Source organism: Symphalangus syndactylus, chromosome 12 (assembly GCF_028878055.3).
Source record: "Symphalangus syndactylus isolate Jambi chromosome 12, NHGRI_mSymSyn1-v2.1_pri, whole genome shotgun sequence".
Lineage (NCBI taxonomy): Eukaryota > Metazoa > Chordata > Mammalia > Primates > Hylobatidae > Symphalangus > Symphalangus syndactylus.
The window spans coordinates 47,716,627-47,735,233 of record NC_072441.2 but is presented as its reverse complement, the minus strand read 5'-3'; the positions used below and the strand labels follow the sequence as shown (position 1 = coordinate 47,735,233).

General features: G+C 49.3%; 1 protein-coding gene across 2 annotated transcripts in view; it reads left to right on the top strand.

The window, feature by feature from the left end:
• Positions 1–1,881: 1,881 nt before the first annotated feature.
• Positions 1,882–18,607, top strand: part of ABCA4 (ATP binding cassette subfamily A member 4) — a 135,897-nt gene continuing 119,171 nt past the window's right edge. For both annotated transcript variants that reach the window (XM_063625539.1, XM_063625538.1), the window contains exons 1-4: positions 1,882–2,050; positions 9,867–9,960; positions 11,359–11,500; positions 14,230–14,369. In XM_063625539.1, the coding sequence (XP_063481609.1) occupies positions 1,985–2,050; positions 9,867–9,960; positions 11,359–11,500; positions 14,230–14,369 (442 nt within the window). In that variant the 5' untranslated portion in view covers positions 1,882–1,984. The remainder of the gene's footprint in view (positions 2,051–9,866; positions 9,961–11,358; positions 11,501–14,229; positions 14,370–18,607) is intronic.

Below are 18,607 nucleotides of genomic sequence, written 5' to 3'. Positions count from 1 at the left end.
CAGCTTCAGTGTATCAAATGCAAACCCCTGTTCTCCCCCACTGCCTTCTCCTCCCCACTGGCCTTCCTCTGGCATTCCCTCCTCAGTTATGAGCACCACCATCTCACTAGCCAGCCAGTCAAGCCCCAAATTCCATCTAGCTGACTTCTGCCTCTTCCTCACCACCCTCTTCGAGTAACTCATCCAGCACTGCTGTGTCTCCTTCCTTCCTATCCCTCCAGTCGCTCCCCTTCTCTCCATCATGGCTGTCACTGCATGGTTCAGGCTCTCTAGCTCCCCCCAAGCCACCCCCACATTGCTGCCAAGGTGAACTGACTACTCTTGGCAGCCACTGGATTAAAATCTTTCATCACCTTCTGCATGATAAAACCCATATCCTTTAGCATGTAACAAGGTCTTAATGATTCTGCCAGAGCTTGCTTGGGGGTGGCCTGCAGTTGTGGGCCACTCCAGTCACTTCACAGGTCCTCAGTAAATCTCAGTTGAATCAGTCATCATCATCATCGTCATCAATTTTTCAGTCTGGTTCCTGTCTCCTTTTCCAGCATCCTCCATTCATAGCTTTCACTCCAGCCATGCTTCACTGTGGTTTTCCTGGGCAAGGTAAATTATTCCTCCCTGTCTTTGCAGAGTTTAAATGACGCACTTGTTCAAGTACCCACCGTTGTCACGTGGGACCCTGAGCAAAGTACTTAATCTCACTAAGCTTTCACGTTCCTCATCTGTAAAACAGCAAATATGGACCTCACAAAATTGTAGTGAGGCTAAAGTGAAATAACATATGCAAAAGCAGTTTATAAATCATAAACTTACTATAAAATGTTATTTTGTAATTCTGCAAGCTTGTCTTAAATGCCATCACCTCCAAGGAGCCTTTTTGCCATCGTAAGCAGAAACCATCTCTCTCTTCTTGGAAGCCCCACCATGCACAGCCTGTGGGCCCTCATCACACTCCTTGAGTTATTTGAGTTCAAGTCCCGTGTTTACAACCAGACTGCAAACTCTATGAAGTCAGCATCCATTCCTCTCTGTGGTTCTGCCTCCGCCCCATCCAGGTCTCAAGGGTCTAGAGTCTTTCAAAGAGAACACATTCTGAGATTTGAGGAGGCAGAGACAAAAAGTTCCATGGCGAAGTGCCAGGGAGGCTTCTGTTTGGGGTGTCTCTTGGGATCACAGATCCCTCACCTGGTGATGAGTCAACCCAGCACCACCCCATTGTAGGGTTGGAATGACAGTAATGGGCCCATCTGCTGCCTCTCCTCATGCCCGCACCCCAGTCAGACATTGCAAGTCAATCACGGCTCTGTCCTGCTGAGCCTGGAGTGTTCCAGTGCCTTTTCCATCACAGCACCAGGCAGCCACTACTAGTTGATCAATTTCAGCACAAGAGATAAACATCATTACCCTCCGCTAAGCTCAGAGATAACCCAACTAGCTGACCATAATGACTTCAGTCATTACGGAGCAAGATAAAAGACTAAAAGAGGGAGGGATCACTTCAGATCTGCCAAGTGAGTTGATTGGACTTAAAGGGCCAGTCAAACCCTGGCTGCCGGCTCATGGCAGGCTCTTGCCGAGGACAAATGCCCAGCCTATATTTATGCAAAGAGATTTTCTTCCAAACTTAAGGTCAAAGATACCTGAAGACATCCCCCTCAGGAACCCCTCTCATGGAGGAGAGTGCCTGAGGGTCTTGGTTTCCCATTGCATCCCCCACCTCAATTTCCCTGGTGCCCAGCCACTTGTGTCTTTAGGGTGCTCTTTCTCTCCCTAAAAGGGAGCCAACACAGTGTCAGCCTCCTCTCCCCAACAAACGGCTTATGTGTAATTAAAAGGGATTATGCTTTGAAGGGGAAAAGTAGCCTTTAATCACCAGGAGAAGGACACAGTGACCGGAGCCAGAGGCGCTCTTAGCGGCGTTTATGTCCTTTGCTGTCTAGGGGGCCTCAGCTCTGACCAATCTGGTCTTCGTGTGGTCATTAGCATGGGCTTCGTGAGACAGATACAGCTTTTGCTCTGGAAGAACTGGACCCTGCGGAAAAGGCAAAAGGTAACAGTTACTGTCTGTGGTTTAAAAATGAGGTGTGGAGCAAATAAACAGGTTGGAAGTGTGGGGTGGAGTGGTGGGGTAGGATGGTGGGGCAGGGTAGGGGGTTGTGAGCAGTCAGAGGGCTTGTCGCCGATTAGCACTGAAGCAGTGTTTAGCTGGCTGGCCTTTCTGTAGGCCCCTCTGACAGTGCCCTTCCCTGGAAGATGTGTTTCTCTGTCCTCAGCCACATGAAAATCTTTTGCCCACTGTGCCCGTCAATCCATTGCCTGCCCGCCCCTCCCCCACCCCCTGTTTTACACCTGCCTGTCCAGTCTACCTCTCTCTAGGGCATCCACACTGAGCAGTGGGAAGAACTTTAAGCCCTGAAGAGCAGGCCAAAGGCAAGCAAGAACCGTCTCGAACAGCTTCCCAGCTTAGTGAGGCCTTATTTCATTGATTCTCTGAGGCACATTGTTTTTTCACGTTAACATTTCTGAAATTGGGATGCAGCTCATGATCAAGTCACAGTTTAACTGGACACATTTTTTTTTCTTTCTTAGTGGTGCAGAAAAATAACAGTGCATCTTACAATTGACTGCGTCCTAGATTCTGTGAGATGCAATACGTGTTAACCATCACGCACATTTCCTGAACTCTTTCAGTGAGCAGACACCAGGCTGGGTTAGACTGGAGCCCTAAAAGCACGACACAGATTCCACCCTGGACTGGCTTCTGTGCTGCCTGGGAAAACCCAAAGTATGTTTTGAGACCAAGAGCAACATAAAGTAGCATAGGCGGAATATTCCATGAGAAGTGCGGGCAAAAGGTGCCGGAGATCAGAGAACACCAAGACTGTACGTGTAAATGACAACTGGCTTTGTGCATTTTTTCTGGGAAAGGATAAGGAGTGACTATAAAACTATATAAAAAACTATATAAAACTGTAAAGAAAGAATGCACTTTGCTACAGCCTTGCAGAGTCATGCAAATGCTAGTGACTAAAGGAGCTGAAAGAGGAAGGAGGGGATAAGGGGTGGGGGCTGGGTGGGGGTGAGATTAGGACCACGGGAGCTGCAAGCCACTGGAGAGATCAGGAAGAAAGGGAGGGAGACCTGCTTTAGGCAAGAAGAGAACAGTATTTGTTCCAAATCTTGGTTCAGAATAAGTTCATGTAGGTGATGGGGCCAACTGGGACAGGTGAAGGCCTATGGATGAGTGTCTCAGTGAGGGTCTCCTTAGAGTTTAATATGAAAAGGTGTTAGCTAAGTACAGAGCTGGTACCTGAGAGGGTAAAAGAAAACTCTAAGGTATCATGGAGGTAGCAATTGCAGGACACAGCTCCCACCCCTAGGGCTGAGAGAACCAAGGGAAGAGACAGGAATTATTAAGACTTGGAAACATAGATGAGAGGTTTGTGGAGCTGACATTAGGACTTGGGAGGAAGGCAAGCATTGAGGCTGCTGCTGGATTCCTGAGCCTGATCTCGGGTCCAGACCCCTGAGGAGAAAGCCCTGGCAGGTTGGTGCATGTGGAGCCGAGGGACAATAGCTTAACAACCAGCATAAAAGAGAGCAGCACGGGACACGCTTCAGCCATGCGTATGGATGGCTCCAAAACCTGTGTGTGGCTGGCCCAGGACGCAGGGAGGCTGCAGGGGGAAGAGGCAAGTTAGACCTGGCTTGTCTGGGAAGCACCACTGTCCTCAGGCCACTTTCCTCTGTCAAGGCTGGTGCTGAAGTTATCTGTTGTCCCCAGGGGCCAAGTATTAAGAGTAATCAGAAACTCAGTCCTTTCTTCCAGGAGCTTCCCTTCTTGCATGAAAATCCTGATAAAACTGGAAAAAAAAAAACTCCATTAAATTTATTCATGTATTCATTCTTTCCTTCTATCAAAAAATAATCTCCAGGCACTGTGCTAGGTTCGTGGGTATACAATGGCAACAGGACCTCCCAGCCCCTGCCTATGTGAGGCATCTGTGGACTGTGGAGGAAAATCCAATATGCCATTTTTCTCTCTTTCCCATAAGAAATTACAACTCTCAGTTCATTTTATTCTCACTGTGCTCTTTGTGACCTTCAAAGGGGGGGGTCACATGATAACTGAGGACTATAGCTCCTGGCCTAAAATGAGCCCATTCCTGTGGCGCTCATGCCGCTGTGACAGAGAATAACCCTGTTCTCAGAATGCTCTGGTGTCCTCCCTCTCAATCTGGCCTTTCCCTGGCATGGGTGGGCAACTCCTGCTCAGGGACTCTGCCTTCTCCACAGTGTGCTCCCAGGGAGACGGAGCCACTCAGGCTGAGGGCCTTGGCCAGGGCACCTCCCAGGGCTGGGTCTGGTCTGGGCTGGCGTTCACTGGATGCCATCCTGATGGCCTGGAAATTGAGATTTCTGTCTGGCATGCCTGCCAATGGCTCCCCACCTGCTACCACATTCCAGGAGCTTCCAGGATGTCTGGGTAAGACAGAGGCACCCCCCACAGATTCAGTAGCTCTGAGAGGGATCTGTGGCTCCTTCCTAAACTTTTGATTCTTCTGGAAACTTCTGCCTCAAGAAGATGGTCCCTCTAAGAAAAGTACAACCACCCAGCCCATAATTCAGCTCCCAGGTTTTCCCTCAAACTTCCATGCCCCCTGTAAGCAGAGCAAGAGTAAAACCAGACACCACATTTCCTCATTCCTCAGCTCCCAATCCCTAAGGGCATAAGATGAAAATCTTCAGATCTCTGCTTTCCTCCCTCTTTTTTTCTTCTCTGTTAACATTCATCAAGTGTTACTAAGTGTCTGGCACTGTACTAAGTGCATCACCTCCCTGAACTCTCCCAACAGTTCCACAAGAGAGGCCTCTCTGTGATCCCACCGGTACTGATGAGGTCACTGAGGCTCCAGAGAAGGATTAGTAACTGGCGGGGTTGGACCTGGGATTCACACCCATGCTGCGTGAACCGGTACAGGCAGGTATGGCCGTTACGCCACACTGACCCCCCATGGATCGAGATCTATCCGATAGTCTGGTCACTGATATCACTAAGATAGAGTGACCATATAATTTATCATCCAATCAGGGCAGTTTTGAAAGTGAAAGGGAGCACTATTAATAATTGCACTGGGACAATTGCACTGGACCTGGCAAACTGGGATGTGTGTTTGCCCTGTACCAAGGTGAGCTAGACACAGCCACTGCCTTCATGGAGTTCAGAGCCAGGCAGGAGCGGCTACCACGTATAATTACTGTGCAGCACAACGTGGGGACCGTGGAGTAGAAGGAAACACGGGTGGGAGGTGAGGAGGAGGTCTGGGAGCTCAGAGGAGGCACCGGGGCTGGAGAGGGTGAGAGAAGACTTCCCAAGGAGTTCATCCTGATAACGTGCATTCCCAATGACGAGAGCTGTCTCCACTGCACAAGACAAATATACATCTGCCCGTGTTGGCTGTGGACCTGGCGCCGCATCAGGGAGGGTTTATGAAGATCACTAGGTGGGTCTCTTGGTGTCATCCCTTCATCCCAGCTTCTGGGTTAGGACGGATATCTGGGGGAGGCCTGAGGACTCATGAAAGTGGGGCGCTGATCATTTTTTGGACACCACACCTCTGAGCACCTGGGACAGCTGTGGCCTTTGTCCTGGGCCCAGCATCAGGCCGAGAATGTGGCAAGTACAGAGAGGCTGGGCACCGACTCCAGTGTACCCAGGCTCTGGGTCATGTTTGTCCAGGCTAAGAATTCTGTCCTGGTTCTCGGTGCAGAAGGAAGAATCATGGGGCTCATTTTAGGCTTCAGCTGCCTTCTGTTAAATTGAAAACAGAGCAGGAAGGAAGAAAATTTAACAGGCTCAGTTCTAAAACAACAAGCTCATGTGCCCTTGCCAGAAACCCCTCCTCCCCATGTCGATTGAATGGTAAAGAGAGGAGGGGAGGTGAGAGGAAGAGAGAGAGAGAAAGGAAAGAAGAAAAGAAAGAAAGAGAAAGAAAAAGGAAGGAAGGAAGAAAGGAGGGAGGGAAGGGGAAAAGAAAAGAAAAGAAAAAGAAAGAAGGAAATACCAGTTTGGGAAAAAAGAATTTTCCACCAGCCCTTCTGAGCCTTGGCTGGGCTTAATTAAAGTTACAGACATGTGTAAAGGGCAGGGTAGGGGGAGTCTGAGCTGCTGAGAAAACATGTTTTTAATTATACTGTGGAATTTCTCCCTGGGGTATGCCTGTGTGCAGTTAAGCGTCAAGGACAGGGATGCCGCTCTGGGGCGGGGGTGCTGAGCATGATTTTGGAAGCCGGCAGAAGAGGCTATTGTGAAAACCAGACCTGTCAGGCTAGGAAAAGAATGGCTGGTGGTCTTTGGCCAGGGAGTGACATGTGAAATGCAGCACCCGCCCCCAACCCCCGCCAAAAACAAACAAACACACTCTCACAGAGTTAAAACAACAGTGACCTCTCAACAAATATTTTTCAAAGATTACCAACCAACCATTACCTAGAGCAGCGGTTCTCAGCCTTGGCTGCACGTTGGAACTACCTGAGAAGTGTTGAAAAGAAGAACCCTGATGTCCCGTGCCCCAAGATTCTGATGTAGTTGATCTGGGGCATGACCTGAGACCCCGGCATGTTTTCAGCGTGCAGCCACATGAGAAGTGCTGACCTAATCAACAGGGGTGATGATTTGAGGGGCGGGGACTATAGGCAGAAAACAGCAGCCTAATTCAAGGATGAGAAGAGGGCACAGGTGAGGTAGGAACAGTCCTAGGGCCAGACAAAGAAGGAAGGAAGAAAGGAGCTGCTGATCCCTCCCCTATTCCTGAGAGGAGGCCTTTAAGTCACAGTGCCTTGTGGAGACCAAATTCTTCAAAAACACAAGAATGAGTGAGTGAGGGAGTGGGTGGATGCCAGGAGGTGGATCAAGCCTTGCAAGGGAGGATGACAATGCACTAGCTTGGTTTGGAAATTTTACCCCTGGGACAGGCAGGCCAAGCTGGCTGGTCCCCTCCCTGGTGCACAGCCCTCCCTCTTTATATATGGAGCAGGGGATGGTGTGTGGCTGGTCTCTTAGGAAGCACCATGGTTCCAAGCCAGCAACTGGGCAGTTCTGAATCCAAAAAGGAGGGAGATGAACGTAAGTGGAGGGCAGGCCTACAAGGTTGCAGATGATCTTAATTCCATCTCCTTACTCTTCTGCCTTTGCAACATCCCTGTGATCTTGCGACAACCCTGTAAGGCAATAACAAATGGCTCGTGTTTATTGAGTGTTACCTCATGCCATATCGTGCTTTCGTGTTTAACACAGTTGTCTCATTTCACCCTCACAACTGCTCTGGGAGGTAGGTCCTGGTATCACATCCATTTCACAGATGAGACCGTGTGGCATGGAAGAGTTGAGTGGGTTGCCCAAGGTCACATAGCTAAGATGGAACAGGCTGGATAGGAATCCCAGTAACTTGACCTCAGAGTAACCTTCTCTTAACCCTAAGTGTACACTGTAGGAAAAATGAGCAGTCCCATTTCAGAGAGGAGAAAACTGAGACTGAGGTTAAGCAAGCCCCAAAGTGATTGTTAACCCAGATCTTCCCACTAACTCCCAAATCAGCATCAGTGTTTAACATACCAAACCACTCCCAGATAGATGTTGCCACGTGGAAGACAGCCGATCTACTTGGTAGAAAGCCAATATTGCAAGCAGTTGTCTAAAGGAGTCAAATGTGTTGGATTTGAACTGGGTGTCTCATTTCTTTGGTGAAGACACTGGGAACAACTTCCAGGTTTCATCAATTGCTTCTATCACTCAACGTTGCTATCTTGCCGAACTTGTTCCCCAGCCTTACCCACTGATGGAATGATCCAGAATGGAAGACAAGACACAAATGTACATGACCCTGGGGGAGGCTGTTTCTTAAATCTACAGACTGTTGGTGACCTGAGCCCCATGTCACCAAAGGCTTTTCTGGAGAAGCCTCCTAGACCAGTCTTGACAAATGCTCACTCATTCCATGGGTATTTATTGGGCACCTATTATGAGTTCTGCCCCATGTGGGGTGCTAGAATCACAGTAGTGACAAGGACAGATGAGGTTCCTGTCCTCAGGAAGCTTATTGCCCTTGAGGACTTCACTTACTTGGAGGAGTGATGACCCTGAAGTGCGGTGTGTGTTAAGAAGGGGAAGTCCTGTAATCCCAGCACTTTGGGAGGCTGAGGCGGGCGGATCACCAGGTCAGGAGATCGAGACCATCCTGGCTAACACGGTGAAACCCCGTCTCTACTAAAAATACAAAAAAATTAGCCGGGCATGGTGGTGGGCACCTGTAGTCCCAGCTACTCAGGAGGCTGAGGCAGGAGAATGGCGTGAACCTGGGAGGTGGAGCTTGCAGTGAGCCGAGATCGTGCCACTGCACTCCAGCCTGGGCGACAGAGTGAGACTCCTTCTCAAAAAGAAAAAAAAGTGCCTCACGGAGGGTCTATTCTTTTCTTCCCATATTGTGTGCGTGTGTGCGTGCTTCCTCCAACACATCTTCCCTATGCATATTTTGAGTAAAACATCTTGTAAGAAGTTACAGCTACATAATCACCACCTGCCCCTAAATAGTTTTTGCTTTTTCTTTCTTCAATGTACGATCATTTTCCCCCATCAATTTATTTTTTAGTTTCTTATAATCTGGTTGCCAGTAGGCTGTTTTTTAAAAAGTAGAACATGGTTTGTTCTTACTAGCAGGAAAGGAGCATTTATTGAGCCTCTGCTACGGTGTCTTTTATTTTGCTGAGAGCCTATTTACATTTCTCTGAGAGGAAAACAACAAAGGGTTACATGAAAGACCATGTGAATAGCCCCTAGCTGATCTATTAAACTTGCTATTCCCCCGGCCAGCTGCTTCAGATCTCCTTCAGATCTTATGTGTTTCCTTCCTAAGGTCCCTGGAGTAAGGGTTGCATAGAACTATTCTACTCTCCAATTCATGTGTCCCTCTCCCTCTTCATCTCCATAATTCCACATCTGCAACCCCCACCCCTGTGTGCAATGCCACAGGGTGTGGACTGCCACAGCCACTGGATCTGCTTTTGGAGTCAAGAGTCCTTAAGCTTCAAATGGAACCAAAATTTAAATACCAACTTTCAACCATATGTTGACATCAGCGGCCTCTTCCAATGTAAAAACCCATGGCAGTGTGCCCTGCTTTGTTTCTTTAAGCAATAGAAACTTGAAGGAAACATGTTGGTAGGCCAGAATTTTGTTGGCTTTGCTATGGATCACAGTCATTTTTTTGCTCATTCATTCATTCATTCATTAAATGACCACATTTGCAAGGGCAAGGTAATGGGGAGGGCCAGAAAGGACACTGGCCCCAGAAACAGGAGGCTGGATTTTGGTTCTGATGCTGCCACTGCTGATGTGACACTGCACAGGTCACCTGCCTCCTCTGAGCCTCTTTCCGTATCCACAGGGTGAGTGGTTACAGAGAAATCTTTACTACCTGTTAGATCAGCATTACCGGGGAGCTTGTTAGAAATGCAAGTTCTGGTGGGGCCATACTGAACCTAAATCTGCATTCATGTGCCTAGTGACAGCTAAAATGCACTGAAGCAGAGGATCTTATGATCCTTTATGAAAGTCTCATGCTAATGCAGTTTTCTAAAATAGAAGCAGAGTGGAACCCAGATGGACACAAAATCTGGTTGATATAATAAAACAAGGTAGAGGGTGTATGGTGGGGAAGTGGTAAAAGAAGGAAACTGTTCAGGCAAATATACCACAACCAAAGTCCTACTGCACACGTGGGCTCTGAGGAGGGGTGTGTCTGCTCTGGTTACGTTTTCTATAATCTCTTAGCACCACTGAACTTTCTCTTTTTGTTTTGTTTTTCCAGATTCGCTTTGTGGTGGAACTCGTGTGGCCTTTATCTTTATTTCTGGTCTTGATCTGGTTAAGGAATGCCAACCCGCTCTACAGCCAACATGAATGTAAGCATAGCAGGGTAGCTTGGGCAAGCCCTGAAGAGACATTGGTCTGGGCCTTTTGTCTAGAAAGATCTTAGGGTGGGGGTGTGGGGATCAGATCTGTTTATCATCATTTCATGTCTATGATGCATGTAACAGATTTATCAATGTTACACAAATTATAATTTTAAAAAAATGTTTAGAGACAGGGTCTCATTCTGTTGCCTAGGCTGGAGTACGGTGTTGGGACCATGGCACACTGCAGCTTCTATCTCTTGGGCTCAAGTGATCCTCCTGCCTCGGCTTCCAAAGTGCTGGGATTATAGGCATGAGCCACTGCTCCCAGCTAATTTTTTTGTTTTTTTGTAGAGACAGAGTCACTACATTGCCCGGGCTCGTCTTGAACTCCTGGCCTCAAGTGATCTTTCCACCTCAGCGTTCTAAAGCGCTGGGATTACAGGCATGGGCCGCCTTGTCCAGCCCAAATTTTCATGTTTTAATCCTACACATTCTAAGCAAATACTTGTGTGTAGTTACTAAGGGTCTGTGCACTTATTTTTGTTTGCTTTGTTTTTGCTAGTTTTTGTTTTTTATACCTAAACTCTCTCGTTTTAAAGAGAACAGATTTGTAGATGAGTTCTCTAAAATATTTCAGAAATCTACATAGAGGATATGTTATACATGGTGCCAGAGAAAAATGAGGACAAGAGATGCTATACAATTGTACTGAAGACAAATTTTGTTTCTTGGACCCCTGAGCTGTCTGCAGACCTGAAAGGAACCTAGTGAGAGCCTCTGTTACACTCTGCCCCTGTGGGAAAGCCTTCACCTGGTTTCTGGCCCTCTGTGCAGCTAATGTGGAAGCCTCAAGCGTTATGCAAAGCTGCCCAGTCCTCTGTTCTTGATCTTCACCCTCTCGTTCATGAGTTTCAGGCCCCAGTTCTGAATCAGCCTCCTGTCCATCAGACTCTTCCTTCTTTACCTCTCCCCGAGGAGCCCATATCCTGCAGCCCTACTGCATGCTTGGGGGTAGGTGCTTAGTTCACCATGGCTGAAGGAATAGACGAGCCTCTGCTCAAGCAGCAGCAGCAACTGCGTGGAGGCTTCTTGAACTAACACTCCTATGCCCCTCTCGGCACAAAATGATGTGTCCCCCCTTGCTTCCCCTTCACAGTTCCACCCATGCCTATTACAACATCCGTCTGTCTCCCCACTACACTGGGAGCTTGAGAGAAGAGGCCATGTCTCTAGCACTCAGCACAGGGACTGGCACACATGAGATGCTCCTGCTTCTTAAATGCTGAGAATGAAGGAGGACATCAGAGGGGCCCGGGCCCCTTCCCAAAAAGGCCAACTCCTAGGTCTGCATCCTGCTTGGTCTCCATGACTAATCCCGTCTTGTTCTCGTTTTCTATTTTAAAGGCCATTTTCCCAACAAGGCGATGCCCTCAGCAGGAATGCTGCCGTGGCTCCAGGGGATCTTCTGCAATGTGAACAATCCCTGTTTTCAAAGCCCCACCCCAGGAGAATCTCCTGGAATTGTGTCAAACTATAACAACTCCATGTAAGTGTTGAGATCCCTACCATGCGGGGGAGGAAGTTGCACACCCCTTCACGTGCTGAAATGCACACGTGCGTGCATGGAGCATGGAGCACTGAAAGAGTGTTCTTGTGGCTTGCTGAGCCCCTAACCTCTTAGGAGCTGAGCATGTTTCCTCTCTGGAACATTCTGTTAACTGTCAGGGCACCTGGGGAGAAATCTCCAACCTAAGGCCACATGCACAAAATTTCTTGGTCCTTATATCCCCAGAATGTGATCTGGAGTCTGATGGCAGCCCGCTGCAGAGATGTGTCCACTGCCTTCTGGTCATTGACCTGCTTGGGTGGAGTGAATCATTGTAGGAGAAAAACTCAGTTCCCTCACCCTGATCAACCTGGACAGATCTCTCTTCCTTTAAAAGCTTTCTTGGACATCTAAGAGCTAGGAAAAATGTCAGGGAGCATTGAGAAGGTAAATGAAGTCAGGTTTACAAAGTGAAGTTTACTTCTTGGGAGAAAAATACAATTTCCAAATCCTCTGTTGTAATTGCCATTGGCCCCCTGGAGTGGTGAGATCTTGGAATATGGCTCGGGTGCAGTGGCTCTTCACTGTGGGCCTGCAGGCTATTCTGAAAAGCTGATGAAAACCAATGACCCCTCTCCCAAGAAAAATGGCCACATACCAAACATTACACTGTACATCTGATTTCAGGGAATTGTAGATGCCAGGTTAGTAGCCTCAGGTCTAGGATCAAAATTCAAGTCGAATCCCACAGGAAGAGGGTCTGCCTTCGGAATTCCCTTTCAGAGCATTGGGAGAACATCATGGGAACATGTCCTAGAGACAGAGGCCTAGGGTGTGGACAGGGCCATCCCTCACCCGCTGTGCTGACCTTAAGCAGCACCTTGTGCAGCCTATACCTGAAGGCCACCAACAAGGGCCTGTTGGGGAGCTGGCTTTACCCTACCTGTATAAACACCAGGCTAGGTGAAAACTGAGATACCTGGTTACTTTAGTTTTTTCCTTGGAGGAGCTCAGTATGATTCTTCCAGGAGAAGCCTGGTTTTAGACTAAAAAGAAAAAAAGTTTGATAGGTCAACCTAATGATTAGAGGTGGCCTTCCCCTCTGTGAACAAACTATGGCTGCATGTGCCCTACAATGGCAGAGTTGAGTAGTTGTGACAGAGACTGTATGATCTGTAAGCCTGTAATTTTTATGTTTGCTGACCCCCCGGATTACAGGATAATAGAAGAGGAAACATCTGTCTTCCTAGCAAAGTCAAGGAAGTGGCATTTAGCAGGGCTCATATTGCTGCAAGCACTGCCTTGCAGTTTTAGTTTACAACTGCACTTTCAGCTTAAGAAACACCTGCCCATCCAGAGAGATCATGTGGGGTCACATGGTGGGATCAGGGAGGCCTGGAGACAGCTCAGTGGAGGCTGCATGGAGCTTTGGTGGGAACGGCGCTGGCAGTGTCTATAGATGTTATTGGGGAAAACTGAGGGGTGGGAGTTGGAGAAGGGGGATCCAGACTCTAGCTGTACTTGGCATTTGAACCCGGAAAGTTGGGTTTCATGTTTCGCACACACATTATGAGTGAAATATTGGCTTATTCAAGGTTATTTTGCTTGCAAGACACGGAAACCCATTCAAGCAATCTGAAACCCCAGAAGGAAATCTATGATTTGGATACTAGACATTCTCACAGAGCCAAGGGCAGCAAGGCAGGGCTCAGGAGGGGCATGCCAAGACCTGGAGAGCTGTCAGGAGCTGCTTCCTCAACTCTCTTCCATCGGGGCCTACGAGGCCTGGCCTCTGTGTTACTCCATTCACCTCTCTCCATGGACCAGTCTCCCCTGCTCCTCAATGCCTGGGTTGCCATTGTTCGTGCAATTCACAGCACCTCGGCCTGGGCAATCAGAAGCTCATCTCTAAACACCATCCAAATTCCTGGGAACAAATTGGGTTGACCCAGCTTTATTCTCCCTCTCCCATCAGCCTTGGCAGAGGCCTGCATGTGCGTGCGTGCCTGTGTGTGTGTGCAGGGAGGTCCATGTGGATGAAGCATGGCTCTCAGAGCCTACCTGCGTGAATGGGTGGAAGGACAGATCTCAGAGAATCGGGTAAAAACTGGATAAAACCTCCAGTGATATCCACCAGTGTCACCCTGTTTAAAGCTTCTCTGGGCAAGAGACACACAGAGCATGGGACTAGAGGCGACCAGGCCCTGCCAAAACTGGGAGACTGAACAGATCGTTCACCATCCCTGTCAGTTAGCCTATATGTACAAGGAAGTAAAATTATCTCTTTCTTCTGCCTTGGCAGTATTGTAAGGATACTCAATGTAGTAGCTTGGTCAGTCACATAGTATCTTTAAAAATAGCATGAGATGGCTGAGCGCGATGGCTCATGCCTGTAATCCCAGCACTTTGGGAGGCCGAGGCGGGTGGATCGCGAGGTCAGGAGATCAAGACCATTCTGGCTAACACAATGAAGCCCTGTCTCTACTAAAAATACAAAAAATTAGCCGGACGTGGTGGCGGGCGCCTGTAGTCCCAGCTACTCGGGAGGCTGAGGCAGGAGAATAGCGTGAACCTGAGGGGCAGAGCTTGCAGTGAGCTGAGATCGCGCCACTGCACTCCAGCCTGGGCGACAGAGCGAGATCAAAAATATATATATATATAGCATGAGATATTATTACTATTATAAAAATAACAGCTATTTCCTTATTAATGAGGCTTTGTCCTTACAGCTTGGCAAGGGTATATAGAGATTTTCAAGAACTCCTCATGAATGCACCAGAGAGCCAGCACCTTGGCCGTATTTGGACAGAGCTACGCATCTTGTCCCAATTCATGGACACCCTCCGGACTCACCCGGAGAGAATTGCAGGTAAGCGAGACTGCAGTGCTCTCAAGCATCACTTGCCTCATCTATGGAGAGACTGAAGATATAGAAAAGAACAGGGAGATTTGGTGAGAAATATACTAGCGGAGGCAGGAAGGGATGGGGTCTAGAGGCGGCTTGAGCATCACCTTGGTGAAGATGCCTCTTCCTCCACAGAAGCCTGGAAGGTAGGAAGCTGGGAAGGAAGGCAGGAAAGGTCTCGTCCACGTTAAGTCTAGAGACAGAAAGAATGCTAAGACAGATGGCACTATGGGAAGTATGAGGCTAGGTCAAGGGCTGGGGGGGGAGAGGAGTTTACAGAGTTTCGTAAAGATATGGAGCAACTCTCACAGAATTCTAGAACAAGAGCTAACCAGGAACATGAAGCAAGGCCAACTATCATTAAGGAGCCAGTGAGGTCAGAGATCATGTGTTATCATGACATAAATATGCATAATTGTACTATTTCTCCCAGTAATATTTAGCACCCAGGCCCTGAGGCAAAGCAAGTGGAGAGTGGGTGATGCAGGGCTAGGGGTGTGTAGGGAGGCACCACAGAAGGTCAACAGGCAGGGGGCTGAAAGCAGGGACTGGACTACATGCATCAAGTCCAGGCTGCATGAGGAAGGATGAGAAGGCAGATGAGTACTGAAATGGACTGGGGGAAATGAAGAGGCAAGGGAACAGAAGTCTCAGTGGGTGCCATGACCCTGTTTAAGTGATTGAGAAAATGAACAAGATGAAAGGGTTAATGGCTGTGGTCAGAAAGTGAAATATGTGAATTCAGGATTTCGAAGGCAGGGTGGGTGATGACTGGCCCCCAGATGTGGCCATGGTGAAGGGAGCAAAGGTGCAGGTGCATGGTGAGGGGAAGGAGGAAATGGGAGGTGAGGATGTTGGCACCACATGGACACCATGGTTGTGAAGGAAGATGGCAGGAGCTGGGCACCAGGGAGGGAGCCACCTGGAGTCAGGAAGAGTGAAGAGGAAGGATGAAGGGGCTCCCTCTCCTGTGTCTCTCCTCGCAGAAGAACAAGAGACAATCCAAGAGTAACAACACCAGTGTGCCTTTACAAAGCGTGAGTGGGTGTTGTGTGCTGTCACGTGTGTAGTGGGCTCCTCTGTGGATGGCTAGAGGGACTGGACATGGCCACTGGATCCCACTCGCTGGAGCAGAGGAAATGAGTGGTCGTGAGGAAGTAAAGCCCCCCGAAATCTGCAGCTTTGTGTGTGGAGCGTGCCCTCTGAGAAAAGGCTGCTCTGGGGGAGATTGCCCAGGAAACGGGGCTCAGCTGTTAGGGGCTGAGACTCCGCTGTGTGACTTCTGGCTGTGATGGGTGCTGCAAGGAAAATCCGGTAGAGTTAGGGGCTTCTGGGAGATGTATGCTCCTACGATTAGGGGGTTGACTCTAAGGATGACCTTAGAGGTTGACAGGGATGAGGAAGGGGTCACCAAGGGGTCTACCAGGGAAATGGGAGAGGCTGTATCGATAGAACAGCTTCTGCTGCAGGTTCCAAACAAGAAATGTGGGAGAATGGTTGAAATCAGCCCCGGAGGCACCTTCCCGTGCGTGCGTGCAGCTCCTTCAACATTCAGCTGACTTTCGGTGCCTCCTGGGAGCCAGGCACTGGGCTAGTCTCTGGGGGTGGAGAGATGAGTTAGGCAAATGCCAGCCCTCAGAGGGCTCGCAGGGCAGAAGGTGAGAGATGAGTGAGCAGAAAATGACCACAGCGCGTGTGGGGCCCGGTGGAGGGAAGTAGCGGATTCAGGAGCACAGGAGAGTCAACAGGGGAAACTTCTCCGAGGAGAATCTGATCCTCCTCCCACACGGCCACCTTCTGAAGCCTTCTCTCCCCACCCGAATGAGAAAGGACAGGCGTATGACCAGATCGGTGCATCAAGATTCTCAATTACGTTCTCATTGTTTCAAACTAGTAAAGCATAGACTTTATGTAGTCACTTCTACAAACCGCATTACAAACACTCCATTCTTTGCTGCCCTGGGTAGAAAAGTTTATTTTAGTGAGCCCAAGTTTGAAGAACCTTATATGGTGTGAGTACACTTACCATTTTAATAGTAAGAAACCCCCCTTCCCCTATGCACCAACCAGAAGCTGTTTTTTTCCTAATTTAAACAAACAGATGCAGACGTGGGCTGTCCAGCTCCTGGCGGGATGACATACCTCATGCATCCAGTGGGTTTGATGATGAGGCAGACATTTCACTTACGTGTCTGATCATCAGATTGAGTCCTGCTGGGAGGAAGTGTGAAGGAAGTAATTTCAAACCACAGTTTCTCCGTGGCTTTTACAATGTGGATATGAGAACCAAAATCACTACTTAACCCCAGAGCAGGACTGATTTTGAATTGGTATGCAGACGGTTCCTTCTGCAGGCTTCGGGCTGTGAGAAGTCCCTAACAGAGCAAATCTGGGGACAAGGGCTCAGGACAGGCTGGCCACGGCCCTCTGGGAATGGGGGCTCTGCAAGATCCCTGGCCTTAGAGGCTGTGAGAGGGAACAGGGGTCCATCCCCAAGTAAGGGACACGGTCTTTGAGGAAATCCCAGGCCAGGGCCTGAAGGGCACTGTCAGGAACACAGGCTGTTTCAGGCTGTCGAGATCCACCGGGGCGCTGCCCACTGTGAGCACGGACTCCTCAGGCCAACGTTGCAGAAGAGCCCACCTTTGAAAGCGAGCGGGTGGGGGTGGCGGGGCTGGTGCTGGTGCGTGCTTCTGCGCAGCCACCTGGGAAGGTATGCCGCTGGTTGATCCACCCAGAGGTTTTCTTTCATGGCAAACCGGTGGTACTGCATTCTCAGCAGGGAGGATTAATGGTAAAAGAGCAGGCATGGAGCCCCCTTCCCTCTCCCTCGAAGCAAGCTCTGTGGTCTCTCAATCATCTTTAAAACACCTTCTTCCCGGGAGCCTCCTACATTCTCCTGGCTTCCCTCCTACCCCCACCCTCAGCTCCTGGGGCCTCAGCAGCCCCACCCCCAAGCCTTTAATCTTCCCAGGGAAGGGAACAAGAAGAACCACATTTTAAACGAAATTTATTTTTCTTTCCTCAGGCTCCCAGTTCACATTTCTCCCTCAGGAGTCTAGGGAAGCTTCTGTCTGGTATCGGCCTCGTCTTCACCTGGGCCCCCGCCCTCCTCAGGTGTACCAGCAGCCAGCACACTCCCTCTTCCCCCCACAGCCACGGCAGCCCTGTCTCCTGGGTGGTCTGGTGTGCCAAGCCTGGGCAACATCACTCCCAGCTTTTCTTGTTTTGCCCCTTCTCCCCAGCAAGATATTTGTATGTGAGGTCAGGTGAGTGAGTTAAAGAATAACGAAGAGATAAACAGTCAAATGGAGTCCCGACTGTCAGGTCAAGACAACAATTATTTACTGAATGCCTCATGTCACTCAACAGACATTTATTGAGACTCTGATTGGATGTCAGTCTTTAATGCTGGGTGTCAGAGAGAGGTGACTTCAAGGGCTTGCATCTGTGCACCCAGCATTGCTAGGTACAATGAGGAGCATAATAAAAGCAGGAGCCGTAGCCCCCAACTCTCAAGAGATCTCCCGTGTGTGTGTCTGCATATGCTTGCATGTGCATGCGTGTGTGCATGTGTGTGTGTGTGTGCGTGTGTTGGGGATGGTGTTGGTGGAGTGAGAGTGTACAAGGCTGTGTATGAAGGGGTAATTGGGAAAAGAACAATGGAGCTGGCACCCAGGGACAGGAGGAAAAGCAGGAGAGCTGGGTTTGGAAGACAGCCGGATTTATGTTTTTGAAGAGGGAAGACTAGAATAGAAGGGAACAGCCCCTCTCAGAGCCCTCCTCCTCCCTTGGGGCCCTGTGTCCAGCTTTCCCCAAAGTCCTCGGATCTTTCCTATGCAAAGGGGAGTGACAGTGGGCACAACTCTCAGGGCACCCATTACTGTGAGAGAAGCCACTGTGCCACTGTGTGGTCGAACTTCAGGACCGGCTTCCCCTGCCCTAGCTGCACGGACAGGCCTGTGGGGTTGGCGCAAGACCCTTCCAGAGGAAACTAGCTGCAACATAAATCCGGATATGGTGCTGTTCAGGGAAGGGCACAACCTAGGGATGAGAAGGGTGGCTGTCCAGCACACAGGGGCAGGCCTCTAAGCCACTTGGGGAGGGGAGAATTTGGAGAGGGAGAGGATGGGATGCTGTGGAATTGGGACCAGGAAAGAATGGGGACATGTGATGGTTAAAGTTAGTTAGAGAACTGGGAG